Source organism: Gymnogyps californianus, chromosome 4 (genome assembly GCF_018139145.2).
Source record: "Gymnogyps californianus isolate 813 chromosome 4, ASM1813914v2, whole genome shotgun sequence".
Taxonomy (NCBI): domain Eukaryota; kingdom Metazoa; phylum Chordata; class Aves; order Accipitriformes; family Cathartidae; genus Gymnogyps; species Gymnogyps californianus.
Genome location: NC_059474.1, coordinates 28,138,913 through 28,156,906, shown reverse-complemented (window position 1 = coordinate 28,156,906; position 17,994 = coordinate 28,138,913). Strand labels below are relative to the sequence as shown.

General features: G+C 39.9%; 1 protein-coding gene across 1 annotated transcript; it reads left to right on the top strand.

The window, feature by feature from the left end:
* Positions 1 to 3,191: 3,191 nt before the first annotated feature.
* On the top strand, positions 3,192 to 16,470 carry YIPF7 (Yip1 domain family member 7). Its single transcript, XM_050896451.1, has 5 exons — positions 3,192 to 3,307; positions 4,351 to 4,517; positions 6,207 to 6,352; positions 11,952 to 12,133; positions 16,258 to 16,470. The coding sequence occupies exons 1-5, from the start codon at positions 3,192 to 3,194 to the stop codon at positions 16,418 to 16,420; spliced, it is 774 nt and encodes a 257-aa protein (XP_050752408.1). The 3' UTR covers positions 16,421 to 16,470.
* Positions 16,471 to 17,994: the final 1,524 nt, after the last annotated feature.

Genomic DNA, 17,994 nt, shown 5'->3' with positions numbered 1-17,994 from the left:
AGAAAAGCTGTCTTTGAAGTTTAAGTGCTGTTTCAAAATCCATACTGTGCCACAAGTTTTCTAGTAGCCAGGACTATAGAACAGAGGTTCCTAATGTTTTATTCATAATGGGTCAGGTCACGAAAGGGATATCACGCTGAGCATTGCATGAAAAAAATAACCATGAATCTGATGCCTACACATTCAATAAAGGCCCTCAAAGAGCAGAGCAGGGTTCCCTGTCTTTTAAGTAGAGACTTGCCCTGATCCTGGCATGGTGGGTGCTGCACTGCAAGAGACTGCTTTGCAAATGGACAAGAGCTCTTGGAGAGGCAATGGGGCAGGGGCATGTGCCTGGAGGATGGGGCCCTGGCCTTGCACCAGTGGATGGACCTGGGCCCGTGGTGCCTTCACCCTCCCTCCCTCTGCTGTTGCTGTCCCAGGGAGCATTGTGCTCTCCCCAGGAGGCACGCAATCGAAAGCTCCCTCCGCCAGCCACAAGGAACAGCTCTAAGGCCGCATATATCCCATAGTGCATGCTGCAGGAGCATCTGCTAGAAACGTACCCCCAAGTAAAGGTATTTACCCTACTAATTTAGCAAGTATTGTTACACATTGTTAAAACTTTTTAATATCTAACAGCTCAGCTCATGAGGGCTCCATCAAGATCTTCATAAATACCTGCTTAAGAAAGAAGCTCTAAACTACAATCTAGATTATTGGGTTGAAATATATGGAACAGTATTTGTTCGTTTTGTTCTGCTTTCCTTGAAGATTCCTATCCTTTTCTGCTTATTGTTGTTAGCTCTTGTTAAATGCTGGCCGTGATATTGACAGGTTGTGGGGGTTTTTTCCTTCATATGCATCTGTTCAAAGATCAAATTTAGAATCTTATAAATAGCACTAAGCTCATCCCTGTTGAAGCAAGAGGATATTTTAGGTGTTCTCCAACATGTAAATTCAACAGACTGGAGTTTTCATCAAATATCTTAAAAAGTAAGTAACCTTAACTCCAAATTATTTTGTAAAATAAGTTTATCTTTTCTGAACTCTGTTGTATAGATTGTAGCATACCTGGTTAAGTAATTATTTCATTGCTTATAGTGACAGCAAAGAACATTAAAGACTTACTGGAATTGAACTATTGGGGTAGAGGTACCAACTAAAGTTTTTTAAAACATATTCCATGTAAAATCTTTATTCAACAAATGCATAACTGGTGTGCAATTCCAGATAAAACCACAGTAAATAGCTTAGTACAATTAATTTCTATTAATTCATATTTACAGTGTAAAAAATATTTCTCTTCTAAATTTGGAAATCCTGCACAATTCGTCAGCAGTTAAGAAAATAATATAAGAATAACTTCTACTTTGAATGCTCTAGGTAAATGAAGGAATTGGGTCCCCACAGATTAGTCTGATTATTATGGGATACAATTTAGAAACTTTAATATGCAGCATGTCAAGGTCCCTGATGAAATACTAATCTTTATAACTTTTACCTTACAAAGAGATTTGCAAAGATCTTTTCCATAAGTAGTGTGTGCTTGATCAATACAGAGAGTACCTATGAGAGTAACCGTGAGAGGAAAAGCATATTTTTACCAATGGCATTTGGAAAGTTGGAAAAGAGGGCAAAAGTGAAGAAAATGGGAAATGTTAGGAGAGATGAATATCTTACATGAAAATCTAAGTAAATTGGATATGGTTATGGTTATCAGGTTATACAACCTCTCTGTGTGTTTTAAGAGTTTAACTACATAAATGCTAGCCAAGTGGCGAAACACATAGATGAAATACATCTATGCATTTACAGGCAAATCCTGCTCAGACCTTTGCCTAAATCACTGAAGAACTTTAGCTGGGAGGAGAGAGGGCTCAGGGGGATCTCATCAATCAATATAACCAACTGATGGGAGGGAGTAAAGATGACGAAGCCAAACTTTGCAAAACCTGATTGGACATGGCCCTGAGCAGCTTGCTGCTGGTGACCCTGCTTTGGACAGGGGGTTGGACCAGGCAATCCCCAGAGGTGTCCTCCAGCCTCAACCCATCGGTGGTTGGGGGACTCCCTGAACTGATGCACTGCTCCGAGCAGGTCTAATGTCTTTGCTGCCTGTGGCTCAGCATAAAGGTAACACTGAGGTGAAACAGGGTTAGTCCTTAATCTTGTGGATACTCTTACTCAAGGCATGGAAGGTAGACCTGCCAATTTTGAAGCTGTTTTGTGAATTTATAGTCAGCCGTGCTAATGACATAAGAAGCATCTAGGCTGAATCTAAGAATTAATAAAATATCTTTGCAATTTGAAACACTCTGTAATACCGAAAGGTACACGATGTGTTACACAACCAATGTGCTTCATTTCTCATGTTGCTTATATATGATCCAGACGAGTCCTGCCTACACACAGGATAGGTGAAATGGGCCCAGTGTGTGCAAAATTTAAATAGTTATAAAAACAGTTAGTCACAATGTAGAAGGGAAACAGACAAGTTGTTCCTTTCTTAGGCTAATCAGTCCGTAGCTACAGAGCTGAACTATGGGTCAGCAGGAATGAAAGACATGTTTTAATGTGTTTTCTATACTATTCAATCATTCAGTATGCTGTCCTTTTCAAAGGCATGTAGCTAACCAGTGAGAATGTTTCTCTGGTACTCCTAATATGCCAACTACAATGTCCTTAAACAGAAATCACAAATTCTGTGAATATATTTGTATTTTTCTATTTTTTTATGATAGTCATATATAATACTGCAAAACATAAATAGCTGAAAATAACAATTGTTTTTGAAACCCAAAATACTTCTTAAAAACATTAATTTCTAAGCATTCATACATGGCCACAATTTTTTTTTTAAAGTAGAAAAATGAACTGTTTAAAACAATAGTTTACTTGATATATATCTTCTTTCAAAATTACTTACGTTATTTTTGGTAACAGTAACAAGAGAGGAAGTCTTGTATAGCACTTGTAAATTAATATCCAGTAATTAACAGTAACAGAAGATTAATTTCTCTTGTTACAACAAAATAAAGAGTCCTTTTTTGTCACTTCCAAATTATCATGAGTTTCTACAGAAAGATTCTCTTGAGTTTGTGGCTTTAAGGTTTGCTATTTTCATTTAAGTTTAGGACAGTTCAAAGCATAGATATTGGCTTGTTGCAAAGGCCGTTTTATTGATATTTGCAATCATTTTTCCAACCAGAATGTCAAATTTCGAGCAGTTTCACTTCGACTTTTACCAGTCCAATTATACCATAGATGACCATGAAGAAGGTTACAACAGTTATGGGTCTAACGAAAACCTCTGTGGAAGCAGAAAGTAAGTATGCTACCAAAAAAAAAAAAAGGGAGAAAAAAGGCCATATATTTCAAAGCTTAAATGAAATTAATGACAAAAACCAGCATGCAATTGCCAAAAAAGGATTGCATAATCAATACAGTGGAAGTTTTAGTGGAGAAATACAAGCCATAGCAGTAGAAAGACAGGAAGAATCTTATTATTTCATTTTTTTCTTATATTTTTTTAAACCTGTTGGTGACTTCTGCCCATGGAAGAGGGTCACTGAGGGAAAGAAGTTCTGAGAGTTTCCCCCTTAAGGAGATTTTGACACGACTGTTGTAGGAGGCTGGGTGTTGCTGCAGCTTCCCTGTTCAGCAGCTGATGGATCCAGCTGGCTTTGGGGCTTGCAGGAGCAGGGAGGAGCTTCAAGAGATCATCTAGAGTTTCCCCAAGGCAGAATTATTTATAATTGAACCTTTCTTTATAAAGGATTGGATTTTGTGCTACTTTTATACGTACAAATGTTACAGGTTGTTTACCTAATTGGAGTGACTGAGCTTCATGTTATTAATGTGAATTTTAGGGCACACATTGCTAAAAATTCTTTAAGCTCCTTCTCAAATTCAAGGAAAAAAAAAAAAAAGGCTCTTTCATTAGCAGTATGGACATATCTGAGGAATGTCACCAGGCTGCTTGGTGGAAAAGTCAGGAGTGCCTAAATTTGTGGGTGCCCTCGCAGCTCCTAAGTTCGCTTTCCCCTCACCCCCAGCCTGGGCGCCTGCGTTGTGCCACCGCCTGAGCTGGATGGGCACAGAAGTGGGTGCGATGGGCTGCAACGTGCTGGGAGGCCAGCAAGGAGCCCTGCCTGGTTTCAGAGGGGATTGCAGTGAAGGGAAACAAAGCCATGGTCAGCGGCTCGGCGTTCACTACACACAGTGCATACTGTGCCCGGAAAATTTCCAAGTTCCCCAAATTGAAAATAGGTGCAAATTTAAACCGTGGTACATGGGGAGCAGCTCTCAGCTGTTGTGAAGTTACTCATTGCAGTTACTTGTTTTGCTGTGATTCGCTTCTTGTCCTAGGAGCCAGACAGGTGAGCAACCTCCAGCCGGTGCTTTTGCCCCATCGGAAATGCTTCTGTCTTCTCAGAGTTACACGGGTCGGATTTTACAGCCAACGTACAGTCCCGACACTCTCTCTTATCTTAGTTATGCTGATGGATTTGACGAGGAACCTCCTTTGCTAGAAGGTAAAAATAAAACCATGGACAATGTGCGTGGTTCCTGGGGGTGCCTATACTTTTCTTTGCCAGCTAGTGGCAGTCACTAGAGAAACTGCAGCAAAGCTGCCAAGCCTGGCTGTGTGAGCTTCAGCCAACAGCCCCTGGCCCCCAAAGCTACATTTTCGTATTTGAATTTGCCATGGATTCATTCAGCCTTATGGCATATATAGCATATACTTTGCTACCACTAGATGACAGCATAACAATAAGTTTTGCATTCACATTTTCAAATGTTTTTTTCCACTCTGTGTTTATCCTGCATACATATTGGAAATCTATAATTAATAAATACTGATAATAATCCTTTTTGCATATCTAGTAATAAATTTAATATTTTGAAGATGCTAAATAGCTTGTTTCAGTGGGAAAGAAATTGAGAAAACTGCTTTCAGCTTCAATTAGTTGATCATTTAACTACACGAACAATATCATTCTTTATGATGATTGAACCATCCGACTGCTAGTGGCTGATTTTGTAGTTTACAAAATACTTGTGCTACATTAAAAAAAAAATCAGAGAATTTGTTTGTGATTATTTCAGCAGAACGTAAAAAGAGCATATTCAGCCTGCTTTTGCATACTGGAAGGCAAATGCAGTTTTTACTACTTAAAAGATACTACTACTGCCTTAAAACCAGCAAGATCACTCTGTTTGATATAGATAACTGCTAGATCTCTACCTCTCAGACCTCCAAGCATTTAACTCCACATGCAGCTCACCCTGTGAAAAGGATGTTGAAATACGACTGCTTCTGATCCGCAGGGCTTCAGAGATGTTCCTATCTGTGTACCACATAAATCTGACCAAAGACACACATTTTAATACAGAATAACTTTATTTATATAATGTTTTGGCTCAGCTCAAGATGATGGATCGATGGAATAAGGTAAAGACTTGGCTTTCCAAACAGATCTAACACATTGTCAGTCTCAGTAATTCTGGTATCCAGTTCTGAACCTAACTTTCCCTTACTGGGGCATCTCAGGGACGATGCTTACTCTTGCAAGCTGAAGTGTTTCTGCAGAAGTTATAAGAGAAATCTTTGCCCCAGTAACGTTAGTGACTTTAATGGGGAAGAATTTTGTTTTGTTTCTAGTGGTCCTCAGTAATTACTTTTTAAATGCAAGAAGAGCTTATAAAGCACTGTACAAAGTATTATTAACTTACCTTGAAGGGAAGAATGTCATTTTTAAGCACCTCTGGCAGTTCAGGCTTAAGACACATCCCTTGTCAGATTTGCCAGAATTAAAGCCTGTATCTCTGTTCTTGGTGTTCTAGAGTATCCTGAATTCTGCAATTACTGTTAAGTAGCACATTTTTCAACATCTAAGTTAGTGTGGCATTAGATATATGTGTTTTAAATATAAGAAAAACAAATATTAATTCAAAAATGCTGAGGACATTTTTTGGTTCACTGCCTAAAATTGGATTTAATAAATTAATATTCCAATTTAGAATCAGAGCTGACTATCAAATATACTGGGTGTATAGCAGGGACATCATGTTCCTACTACAGAATACGTCATCCTACAATATTATCTTCATTAAAGTGATTAATTTGTTTGCTTGTTTGGGGTTTTGTGGTATCTAATGGGTTTCTGTAAAAGTGTTGTTTTCTTGTGAGCAATTAACAATCCTGGAATTTCTTGTTGCAGAACTTGGGATCAATTTTGATCATATATGGCAAAAAACATTAACAGTTCTAAATCCAATGAAGCCTGCAGATGGCAGCATTATGAATGAGACAGACCTCACCGGACCTATGGTTTTCTGTTTGGCCCTTGGAGCAACATTGCTGCTGGTAGGATGTGGTAGAAATCTTAAGGGATTTCTTTTCTAACAAGCGAATGCCTAGGTGATAATGCACGTGAAGTTGCAGAAGATGTAGTACTGGCATAAAATGAGTCATTTGCTGCCATTTGTTCTGAGGTTATATATTAAAAAGTCTCCTTGCTTCGAAAGTACCTGCATAAAGTTTAAATGTAATGTAGATGTAATGCAGGTGAAGTGATGTATCACTTCCAGTGGAAAGAAAAGAGCACACCATTTTTGGGGGTGGGATTTAGTACAAACAAAGGACAGATCTGTACAGCGTATATCCTGGGGAGGCTCTGAACACCCGAAGCATAGCAGTGTCTGCTAGGTAAGGACCTAACAAGGAGGTTTTAAAGGAGGGAATAAAAAGGCATAGCAGACCAGCCCAGTTTTCCTAACACTGTTGCTACTGTTTTGAAATTATCTTCTCTCAGTGTTATTTTGGGGAGTGCAGAGATATCAAAAAAATTATGTAACTAGAATAAATTGGAAAAGGAAATGGAAACAGCCTTTTCCTTCCCACCTCAAATTTGCAATACCTTCCTATAAATTTTGCTAGTCCTTTCTTAGTTTATATTCTTTTTCTACATCATCTGCTAAACAAAATATGGTAGCCTGTGTTTAACCTCTTTCCTCTTTATGAATATAGTTTTCCTACAGGAGGAAAGTTGAACAGGGATTGTACAGTACTCCAAATTCATCTATTTATCACTGACAACAGGGGCTCTCCAGTGCTGCTGAAGTACAGCTCTGATTGTCGGCAGCAATTCATCAGACAGGGATAAGGTGGAACCATTCTGGGAAGGGCTTTACTGCTCTGCAACTGAGGTGAGAGAAACGGGGCTCTAATTCTCCATTTCCTCTGTGATAAATAGTGCTGAATCAGAAGACTCTTGCAAGTTCTTACTCAATTTGTAATGTCAGTGCAGTACCTTGAATGTGCAAACTGCAATATAACTGGCAAGTATTATTATTATTTATGTCCCTATAAAAATAAAAATCTTCTAAAAGGGTGGAAGAGGCAGGAGGAAAGGGAATAAAAGGAAAAGAAGGTGGGAAGCTAGAGAAGACAGGCTATTTTCCACCTAGAGAAATAAATGTGTGAGGGGAATAAAAGGAGAAAGTATTGAATTTATTATAATCAGGAAAATGGAAGGAAAGCTAAAAGAAAGAAAGAATGGGGAAAAATGGTTGCTGTTGATTTTGCTCCCTGAATAGCCAACAATTATAATGAATATTAAACTACGATTATTGAAATTAAGTACTTTAATTACCGTATTTATTCGGGGATATTAAGCATTTTAAGTGTAATTAGAAAAACAACTATTTTCAATGCTCCAGTTTTAGGCCAGCAGAACTTCTCTGATACAATCTAGTGGTTTTGTGCCACAGCTTCACAGCAATAAGTCTATGGGATTTCCATGGGCCATCTTATAAATTCAGGCTGCTCATTTTATCTCGGATGCATTTGAATACTAAAGTGGCTCTTCAGCTGTGTAAGCTATGATATCCTTCTGTACTTGAATAATTCTCTTCTAATAGCACCAGGAACATAATTTGGTTGAGAGCTTGTTTCCAAAAATAATTTATAAATTTTATTTAGTTTCAGCTTTTTAACTATGGAAAAATATGCAAAGATATTCTTCAAATGGTAGCAGTTCTTTCAGAGCACAGAGGAAAAGAGGAAAGGGTTGTTAGCCTGGCAGCAGGACTTGATCTTCCTCATACTGGCGTAAAACAGGGCAGCTCCATTGCAGATAGAGAAACAACGGCAGTGTGAAAGTTAGCAGAAGCCCAAGTCCCAGCTGCTTTGCATTTTACATAGTCATTCGTACGAAATCAGACTTCCCCATCCACTTAAACTAAGGATAGTAGTACCCGCTCTAGGCAGATGCAAACAAGCGCACAAAGTCTGACTTTCTTCTAACCTTGTTCCTTCCGCAGGACAAATTTAGCTCTTTCCATTCATCAAAGCCTGCCAGACTAATCAAGCCTGATTCTGGTTTTGCTTACATCACTGTGAATTGGGAGTATTCCCACGTGTGTGAGTCAATATATTTACATATGTTAAGAAAGAGTAGAATTGGAACCAACATGTTCAGCTGCTTTTTTTTTCTCCCTCATTCCCCTGCACCACAAATCAAACATTTCACCAAGTGGAGATTTCAGTTAGCTGCTAGTGCTAGTGCTCCCTTCATCTCTGTCTCAGTAATTTCTTAATCTTAAACTAAGCTGCTAAATAGTGCTGTGTAGAATAATTAAATACATTGAAACAAGCAGTCTAAAATATTAGCTTGTAGTTGTTGTTGCATCTGTTTGAGACAGAGCTTTTCTTAGTAGGTCTATAGTAAAGGCTGCCCCAAACCGTTGCGGATGTTAAACTTACTACAAATCTTTAATGACTGAAATTGTAATTGATGATAATCTGAGCTAGTATTGCTCCCTCACAGTATCTCTAGCTATCATTAATTTTATTTGGTGAAGCAATTTTTCCTGATTATTTTACACCAGTAGTATGCAAATGCCAGCAAAGGACTCTGTACCTAAATAAGATTTCCTACGCTGTTAGTTCAGGAATAGATTATTCCTTTATGGTGGAACACAGTGGCGGGGAAAAGGCCAACACTCGGGATGTTGCAAGGATATAGGCAACCTGGCTGTACCTGACATAACCTTGAGGACTGGAACCAGAGGAGAGCTCAGCAGTGAGCCAGGTCAAGCTGAAAACAGGATAACGGTGCTGATGTAGAGGCAGGTCTTATTAACAGACGCTGCCTTTCACATAAGCATACACTGCTGTCCAACTAGAGCTGGTGAGCTGTCACCAACCTGCAACATTAGAACTTTCAGGTTGTGTCATCACTGGATTAGGTGGTCTCCACTGCGTTGCTTTATATCTGTCCAGCTCAAATACTGCTGGCATCCAGTGATCAGTTTCCACCCGAATGGGTACAGGAAGAGGGGGCAGAGCAGGAGGGTTCTCAAAGTTGGTTTCCCCCAGATTTTATTGAAAAGTATGGATAAGTAAAGTGGGAGCGCTTCTCAATCCTCCTTAGCCATCATGGAAGAGATACTTCTAAGTATTGCAAACCATGAAAAAAGCTTCAATAATGTTTCCACCTTATCCATCACAAGGAAATCCCACCATAAGCTACAAAATTATTAGGAAACTGAGACCCTCTATTAGTTTTGATTCTCCTGTAGTTTATCATATGCAATATATAATGTGTGCAATATATAGATGTGTGTGTGTATGCACAAACACACCTTTGTTTTAAGTACATATATACGCATTGTTATGTGTTAGGAAGGTGCTGCATTGTGGCCCTTCATTTGAGAAGTTTATTCCGTGGTCCTGAGTTAAGGGTTGAGTCCCAGGTTTGAGCTTTCTCCTTCACAAATGCATGTTATCATTAGGATACAAAGTTCCAAGACAAAGCAAACAAAACCATCTTCATCCCAATCACCGTTTATTTCTGATGTACGAGTGTTTATTTCTGACGTACAGATGTGAAAATGACAGTATTGCATAGCTGACATCCAGTATTTCATTTGTTAGAAACTTGAAGAGAGAGAAAAAATATTTAACAGTCTTTTGTGAGTGTTCATTTTTGGGAGTGAACAATGCCCTCATACCTGGAGGTGATCCTTCAAAATGATGGCAGGAGATGAAGAAATTGGTGGTGCTGTGGCCACTGTTGCCTGTTGTACTAGCTTTGTTATAAATTAGAAAACATCAGGCTCCAGGCTGTCAGGCTGGTACCTTTCACAGGCACTAAATTCACACAAAGGAATAAAACCTGGAAGAAAAAAAACCACCTGGGTTTTTTTTTTATTCGTTGGAACAAAAAAAGAACACAAGCTGACAGTTTGTAGCTGGTTGACCCTGGCTGGATGCCAGGTGCCCACCAAAGCCACTCTGTCACTTCCCTCCCCAGCTGGACAGGGGAGAGAAAATATAATGAAAGGCTCATGTGTCGAGATAGGCACAGGGAGAGATCATTCAGCAATTACCGTCATGGGTAAAACAGACTTGACTTGGGGAAATTAGTTTAATTTATTACCAATCAAATCAGAGCAGGATAATGAGAAATAAACCCAAATCTTAAAAACACCTTCGTCCCACCCCTCCCTTCTTCCTGGGCTTCACTTTACTCCCGATTTCTCTACCTCCTCGCTCCCAGTGGTGCAGGGGGACAGGAATGGGGATTTCGGTCAGTTCATCCCACGTTGTTTCTGCCGCTCCTTCCTCCTCAGGGGGAGGACTCCTCACACTCTTCCCCTGCTCCAGCGTGGGGTCCCTCCCACAGGAGACAGTCCTCCACAAACTTCTCCAACGTGAGTCCTTCCCACGGGCTACAGTTCTTCATGAACTGCTCCAGCATGGGTTCCTTCCACGGGGTCACAAGCCCTGCCAGCAAACCTGCTCCAGTGTGGGCTCCTCTCTCCACAGGTCCACAGGTCCTGCCAGGAGCCTGTTCCAGCGTGGGCTTCCCACAGGGTCACAGCCTCCTTCAGACACATCTCCAGCATGTGGTCCTTCACGGGCTGCAGGTGGATATCTGCTCCACTGTGGACCTCCATGGGCTGCAGGGGACAGCCTGCCTCACCATGGTCTTCACCACAGGCTGCAGGGGAATCTCTGCTCCGGCGCCTGGAGCACCTCCTCCCCCTCCTTCTTCACTGACCTTGGTGTCTGCAGAGTTGTTTCTCTCACATCTTCTCACTCCTCTCTCCAGCTGCAATGGCTGTTGTGCAGCAACTTTTTCCCCGTCTTAAATATGTTGTCCCAGAGGTGCTACCACCATCGCTGATGGGCTCAGCCTTGGCCAGTGGCGGGTTCATCTTGGAGCCGCTGGCATTGGCTCTATTGGACACAGGGGAAGCTTCTAGCAGCTTCTCACATAAGCCACCCCTCTAGTCCCCCCGCTACCAAAACCTTGCCATGCAAACCCAATACACAGTTACTACTCAGGTTTATGTTGAAATGAACATGTTGTATTGATTTAACCACAGAGATGTGTCTTTCTCATGGTAGGCAAGGGGAAGAATGGACACATTCACCCTGAAAACCAGCATACTTCCAGCAAATTTTTACTATTTTTTTGCAGGCCTGCTTAAAGCTGGATGTTTGTAAAAAAATATGAAGCATATCAAGTAAGTTGGGTCATCAGTTTACTTAGGACACTTTTCCACAGCCCATATAAACCTATTGGAAAGATGTTTCCTGACACTAAAATGTGCTTTCCATAATTTCTTCCAGTTTGTTACCAGTTAGACCTTCCCAAGTCTCCCCAACCAATTCCTGTCCTGTTCAGAGCCCTATGACAGTAAGATTAAGAATCAGCCTTATAACTTTAAGTTAGCGACAAGCACTTTCTCACAATTGTACCTTGGAATTTTTTGATGCAAAAATCACCCAAAAGTATCAGCTGTGGTTTACAATTGAACTGATGTAGGCGAAGTGGAGAGAGAGTGTCAACAAGAAAAAGTAACAAACCTAGTGCTTGCCTTCTGTCTTCTCCCACCACTTTGCGATCACTTGCTCACTTCTGACGCTTCATGCTTACTCATATTTATTCCAGGCAGGAAAAGTTCATTTCGGCTATGTGTATGGCATGAGCGCCATTGGGTGCCTTGCTATGCATGCCCTACTGAACCTGATGAGTGTCCCAGGAGTCTCGCATGGCTGTGTTGCAAGTGTTTTGGGCTATTGCCTGCTGCCCATGGTGATCCTGTCCTCTTCTGCAGTCATCTTCTCGCTACAGTAAGTACCAGTCCATGGCAACAGGAATCATACGGAGGACAGTAAGTCAGAAGGCTCATGCTATGCAAAACATTTTGTAAATGGTTAGGTAGTGAATTTTGGCTTCCAAAACTGTGAAGAAAAACACCCATTTTGTTTGTGTGTGAAGGTGGAAATGGACAAAACTGGACTGTGTTTGACAGAGGTGATATATATTCATTTTAATATGAGTCCTTAATTCCACTGTTTCCCACTTGGACTGAGAGTGCCTTTGATTTTTGCAGCAGCCTTGGATGTGATTTTTGTTTTGCAGAGCCAACAGTGGCCAAACTCAGGTATCAATTTTAAAAGCGACTGCTGTACTTTGGTTTTATATAGCTGGTTCTCCTGTTCCTTTTTTGTTCATAGTATCAGGTTCCCATCCTTATGCTTCCTTTCCTTCTGTAGACGGACTTCTGTGTGACAGAATGAAATAATCAAGCAACCCTTAATGATTTGCAGCATTAGAACAAGTGTTTAACATGTAGTAGAGTCGTATACTCTGAGGTATAGTTGTGGTGTAATTGCAAACCTGAAAATAACTGAAAACTTTGAAAAACCGAATGTGTGGTGGCGTATGTATCTGTGCATGTGTGGGGGGATGTTCAGTAATATGCCTATGAATAGGAAATTTGTATGCAAGCCTCTCCTTCCTCCTCATTCGGCAAGCCTTTTGGGATACAGACTGTGTTTACCTCCCTGTTCACATACAGCAAAGTACAAGGAAGCTCCAGGTCTTGCCTGAAGGCCTTGAGCAGTACTTTTATCTGTCGTTAACATGTTATTAATAATGGTTCCCCTCCTTAGTCTTTGTTGTTCACTCATGTTTTTAACTCTCCAATCTGGAACATATGGGACTTGGCAGCTGATGAATAAGAAAGTGCCCCTGTTTGTTTTCTTTGGAAAAACAGCAATTTTATGTATGTATATGTTATTTTTTAAGGAAATTATACGGTGGGATGAAGATTTTGGCACAATCCTTGTTGCGTGTTTCTGTGGAGCTATGATGGGTTAACCTGACCATATTCCATGTATTAAAGTGTTTCTGAACTGCCCTTGATGAGATGAACAGTAGTGAAACTGAAGAAGCCGTTTATTCTGTTCTCCTACACTTCTCATATTTTCTTGATTAACCTGTTTAATAATCCACCCTAATAAAGGGTGCAGATACATAATTGCAGGACAGATGGGGCGAACTCCAAACCAGCTGTTACAGCTGCGCAGGGTACTGTTGTCTGTACAAGGAATCCCCAAGCACACGTCGCACATTTGTAAAATGCTGCAAATTTACAGAAAGCACATCTTCTGAAAATCGATAAATACTATACTGTGATAGCCTTTACAAAATTAAACCATTATTTCTGAAATGAATTGATAACGTTAAGTGCCTGTCTACAGGATTCTGCAGTCCTTTCTCATTCACTATATGAAATTGCTTGAATACAGCAAGTACCAAGGTTAACTATTACAAACATGCTATTAAAATTAAGCGGCAACTTTTAAATCCAACATACATCTCATTATTTTTAATTTAAAAACTTATTTAAAATGGCAAAGGAAAGACAGCAATACATTCATGATTTTTTTTTTTAATATTTGTAAAAACATTATTTCTGTCTATTTCAAAGTGTAAAGAACTAACTTCAATGTTTGTTTTCCCAGAAAATATATGTAAGATAATGCACACATCTATTGCAAGGATACATACTAATCCGACGATTTTCAATTTTCATGATTAGCTATTTCACTGTAGCTGAATAAAGCAAAATATGGAACATTTTGGGTGCTGAATAGTACCAAAGAGAAAACCAGTTCTCTTATGCAAACTTGTGTGGAACCAGATTTGTTTGTGCCCATCTATGCTGATATCATGTCTGAGCCCGAGTTGATTAGGCCATCTTTCTGGGAGACACATCAGCAGACTTTTTTCCTGGAACAAACAACAATTCTTTACTATCAAATCCCTGAACAGAGTGGTCAAGCCATTTCCTTAACTAAACAGTGAAGGAAATGAGTGTAAGAGTGGAGAAATTCTTAGACCCAGCTGACACCAAGGACCCATTTGGTGACTGCATCTGCAGGTTGTGAGAGAGAAGAGTGGAGAGGGTCCACTCATGTCTGTCTCCCCAGCTCAGTCTCATGCCAGTACGCCCCCAGTCCTCCTGGTCACTGTGAGCATGACATCTGCCTTTTGCCCTTCTCCCACGCTTGAGAATTTGGCCTTCATGGACGTGCCAGACACAAGCTCTCTGCTAAAGCCAAACCATTCTTTCTGGCAGTAACGTGCTGTTAGATCAAGGACTGAATTTATAAGTGCACAGAGGTATCTCTTGGCTCCAATATGACTTTATGTCACCTTTCCATCCTGCTCACTTCCAGTCTGGAACAAACCATGAGAGGCCATTGGACTTCAGTGCAAGGCAGAGCAGCCACAGCTCTAAATTATACTGCCTTGTGATAGCTCCCTAAAGAGTCATTATACTAGCTGAAAATTGTCATCGCACAGTATGTTCCTGTTGCATCCCATCCCTCTGCCAGCATGGGTACCTGCTCAAAGAGCCATCCATACCAGCTCTGAATTTATGGCTAACTGTTTAGGTGAGCATCTTAGCATCTCCACTTGGAGCAGAGGCCAGGAACTTGGTTCACAGAGCCCAGTGTAATTTCCCTAAATGTTACTCTATAGGTTTAAAGAACACTTAAACTGAGGATATTAAATCACATGGTCTTTAATGTTTTATTTTTAATGGGTTGAAGTTGCAATGAGGTGCTGAGTCACCTTAAAATCAGTTCTCTCCTTTCTCCCCCGAAGTCCCAAGAGCTGACACCACCAGGTGCCTTATTGGCCTCGAGACTGGATTGCCAAGAAATGAACTATTTTATGTGATATGATTGCATTAAGTAAGCTAAGTCAATTAAATAAGGAGAGCTTTACTCATCACGGTTTAATTGCAATAATAATATTAGTGGAGATTATTTCTGATAAATGGACCTAAGTAAGTATACATAGTCTGTTTCTCGCTTCTAGTTCTGTTTTGCTAATACTTTGGAAGAGTGGGGCACCAGGAAGTCCTTTAGCAAGTGGCAGAGGTTCATTCATTCTCAAAGTCCTTGAGACTGACACAGCAAAAGCATGTAACGCAGCCGATCTCATTAGGTACTTCAGCAGCGTATTACGCGCATGATCTCATGCATTTTACAGAAGCGGGCTGCATATACAGAGTGCAAATAAAGCATATGTGAAACATTATTTATTGGCAAGATTTTGTTCCTACAGGGTTGAATAGTGAGCTCTCTGTAATCTGCAGGAACATTTCAGTGGGCTTTTGACCATAGTCCCATAATCACCAGTTCTCCAGGTCACCCTGCGCCTGAGAGGTGGCAGAAAGTAACTTCAGAAGGGCCCAGCTGTCACCAAGGGGCAGTGTGGAAAGCCACCGTCCTTTCAGTGTGCAGAGAAGGGTGCTAGGATGAGCAAAATATTTTTCCTCAGTGGTTCTTTTCCCATCCCTTACTTTCTACTCAGTGTGCACCCTTTTTTAAAAGACCAGTTGAGCTTTCTCCTGGGAGGCAGTCACTGCCTTTCTGCCCAGTCAGCTGAGATGTGATTCTTTAAGAGCCTCATTGCCTCTCCTCAGAGTCCAGGGCACACTTGAAACCTGTGCCATGCGTTACAAAAATGCAGCCCCTCCTGGTCATCAGGCTGCCTGATGGAAGAGTAGGTCTGTAGTGTCATTTTAGATCCTAACAACTTCTACAAGATGATTTTGGCTGCAATAGGATCTTTGCTAACTTTAATTTTAAACTTTAGCTGCTGCATCTGCTGGAGCCCCAGAAGATGTGTTTGGAAATGCATTGTCCTTTTAGCAGTACTTCTGATGAAGCTGCTGCTTTTATCCATGCTGAAGAAATTGCCTTTTTGTTTCCTGTTACTATTTTAATTTGTTTCTCAGGCTTGACTTTCATTATGTCAGTCCTTGGTTCTTCCAGTGACTGTTGCCTTATCAATAACAAGCTGCTAGACATGAACTCGAGTTTGATAAGATTTGATGCTACATTTACTAACAAGTGGACTCTGCCGTGTTTCTTTTGTTTTTTTCTCCTAGGGGGATCCCAGGAACTTTGTTAGCTCTGTTTATTATTGGATGGTGCAGTTTGTCAGCCTCCAAAATTTTTACCTCTGCATTGGCTATGGAAGGACAGCAGCTTCTTATTGCATATCCGTGTGCTTTACTTTATGGACTTTTTGCACTTTTAACGGTTTTCTGAGATGTATTTTCTGGTAGCCTTATTACAGTCTGTTTATGGTTGTTGGAGGGGCAAGGGGTTATTTACTTATTTTTAGATTGCCTAGAGTTGCATTAAGATCCATTAACAAAATTAGATTATATGACTTACCTTTTATTTGCCTAATGGCTGATAATGAAATAAAAAATCAAGCTAACAGGTAGATGACTGCAATAATGGTGTTTTGAAAGTCTTACAGCTTAAAGAAATACATTTGTATTGAGAAGGTAGTAAAAGTGGAAAAAAAAAGAAATAAATGATAATTTAAAAAAAAAATTCTGTTCTGAGTGTTTAATATATAATACGTATACTAGAGAGTAACTGGAAAGCAATAATCTAAATATTTAGTAGACCTAGTAAATCAAGTGAAAATACAGATTTATTTGTTTCAAAAAAACCAGCCTGCCATCTTATATGATTACTAATTAATATCCAGAATTTATGTGTGTGGGTTTGCTTTTTTTGACAGAAGAGTGAGTGGCCTTGCTTTGTGATGTTGAAGAATTATCCAAGAACAGGTTGCTACAACAGAGGGAGGAAACTAGGAATGTCATCTTGGTTTTGTTTTTTTTTTTCTTAAGAGGTGTTGCTGTCCAAAACACTATTGTACTGTCTGTAATGTACAGCAATGTTATATTTTAAAATTGCCACTAAACCACTGCCTGCTGTCACTGCAGAAAAGCACCACACAAAGCAAAGGCAACTCCTAAAAACATCTGCTGGAAGGCAGAACTGTATTTGAGCAAGAAAAATACAAATCTCCACAATTTTATCTGCCCCCAAAAAATCTATTTGCTGCTTTTAGTTTTACAGGAACCTAACATTTTTATAATAGCAATGAAGCACAGAATGCACAAGATGATGTTTCAAAGTATAATATTAGAAGTATCAAGCCATCAAGAGGAAATGGAGATGTGTGTGCAGTCATAACAAGAGCAAAATCCAGTACGCAGTGGTAGAGAAAATGAATGTAGCTGTAGAAAGGGCTAGGGAAAAGAAATAGATGAAATAAAGGGAAATGTGAAGGAAATAAATGGCAGCAGATTATTTCATAAGTGTTTTAGGGTGTCTTCCTTCTTGATGTATATTTTTATGATCTTGATTATCCTCCAATTTATTCATTATTTTGAACTCTTCAGTGAGATGCCTACAAAATATTTCTCTCTCTAGACAGAGGACCAATGATTCTGTGAGAGAGGGTCCTGATGCTGCAAGCACTTATGCAGAAGCTCAGTATGGCAAAACTGCTCAAGAATACATAAAATGAATTGTGTTCCCAATCCTTTTCAGGTCAGAGGTAAATTAGATGATCGGTTTGTCCTCAAGCTAGTGATTCTGTTTCTAAATTGAAAGAGCCTTTGGTAAAAATATTTCCCATTGTTGGCATATTTGGTTTTTTAAGAACTCTTGTGCAAACCATTCCGGAATTCATTTTACTGAACTCCAGTGGAACTAGTTCAGACTAGGGTTCATGAGAAGCCAACAAAAGGTAATGTGTACTTAGCCAATTCCTTAAAGAATCACAACTCATTTATGGAAAAATACTTGCTACATTT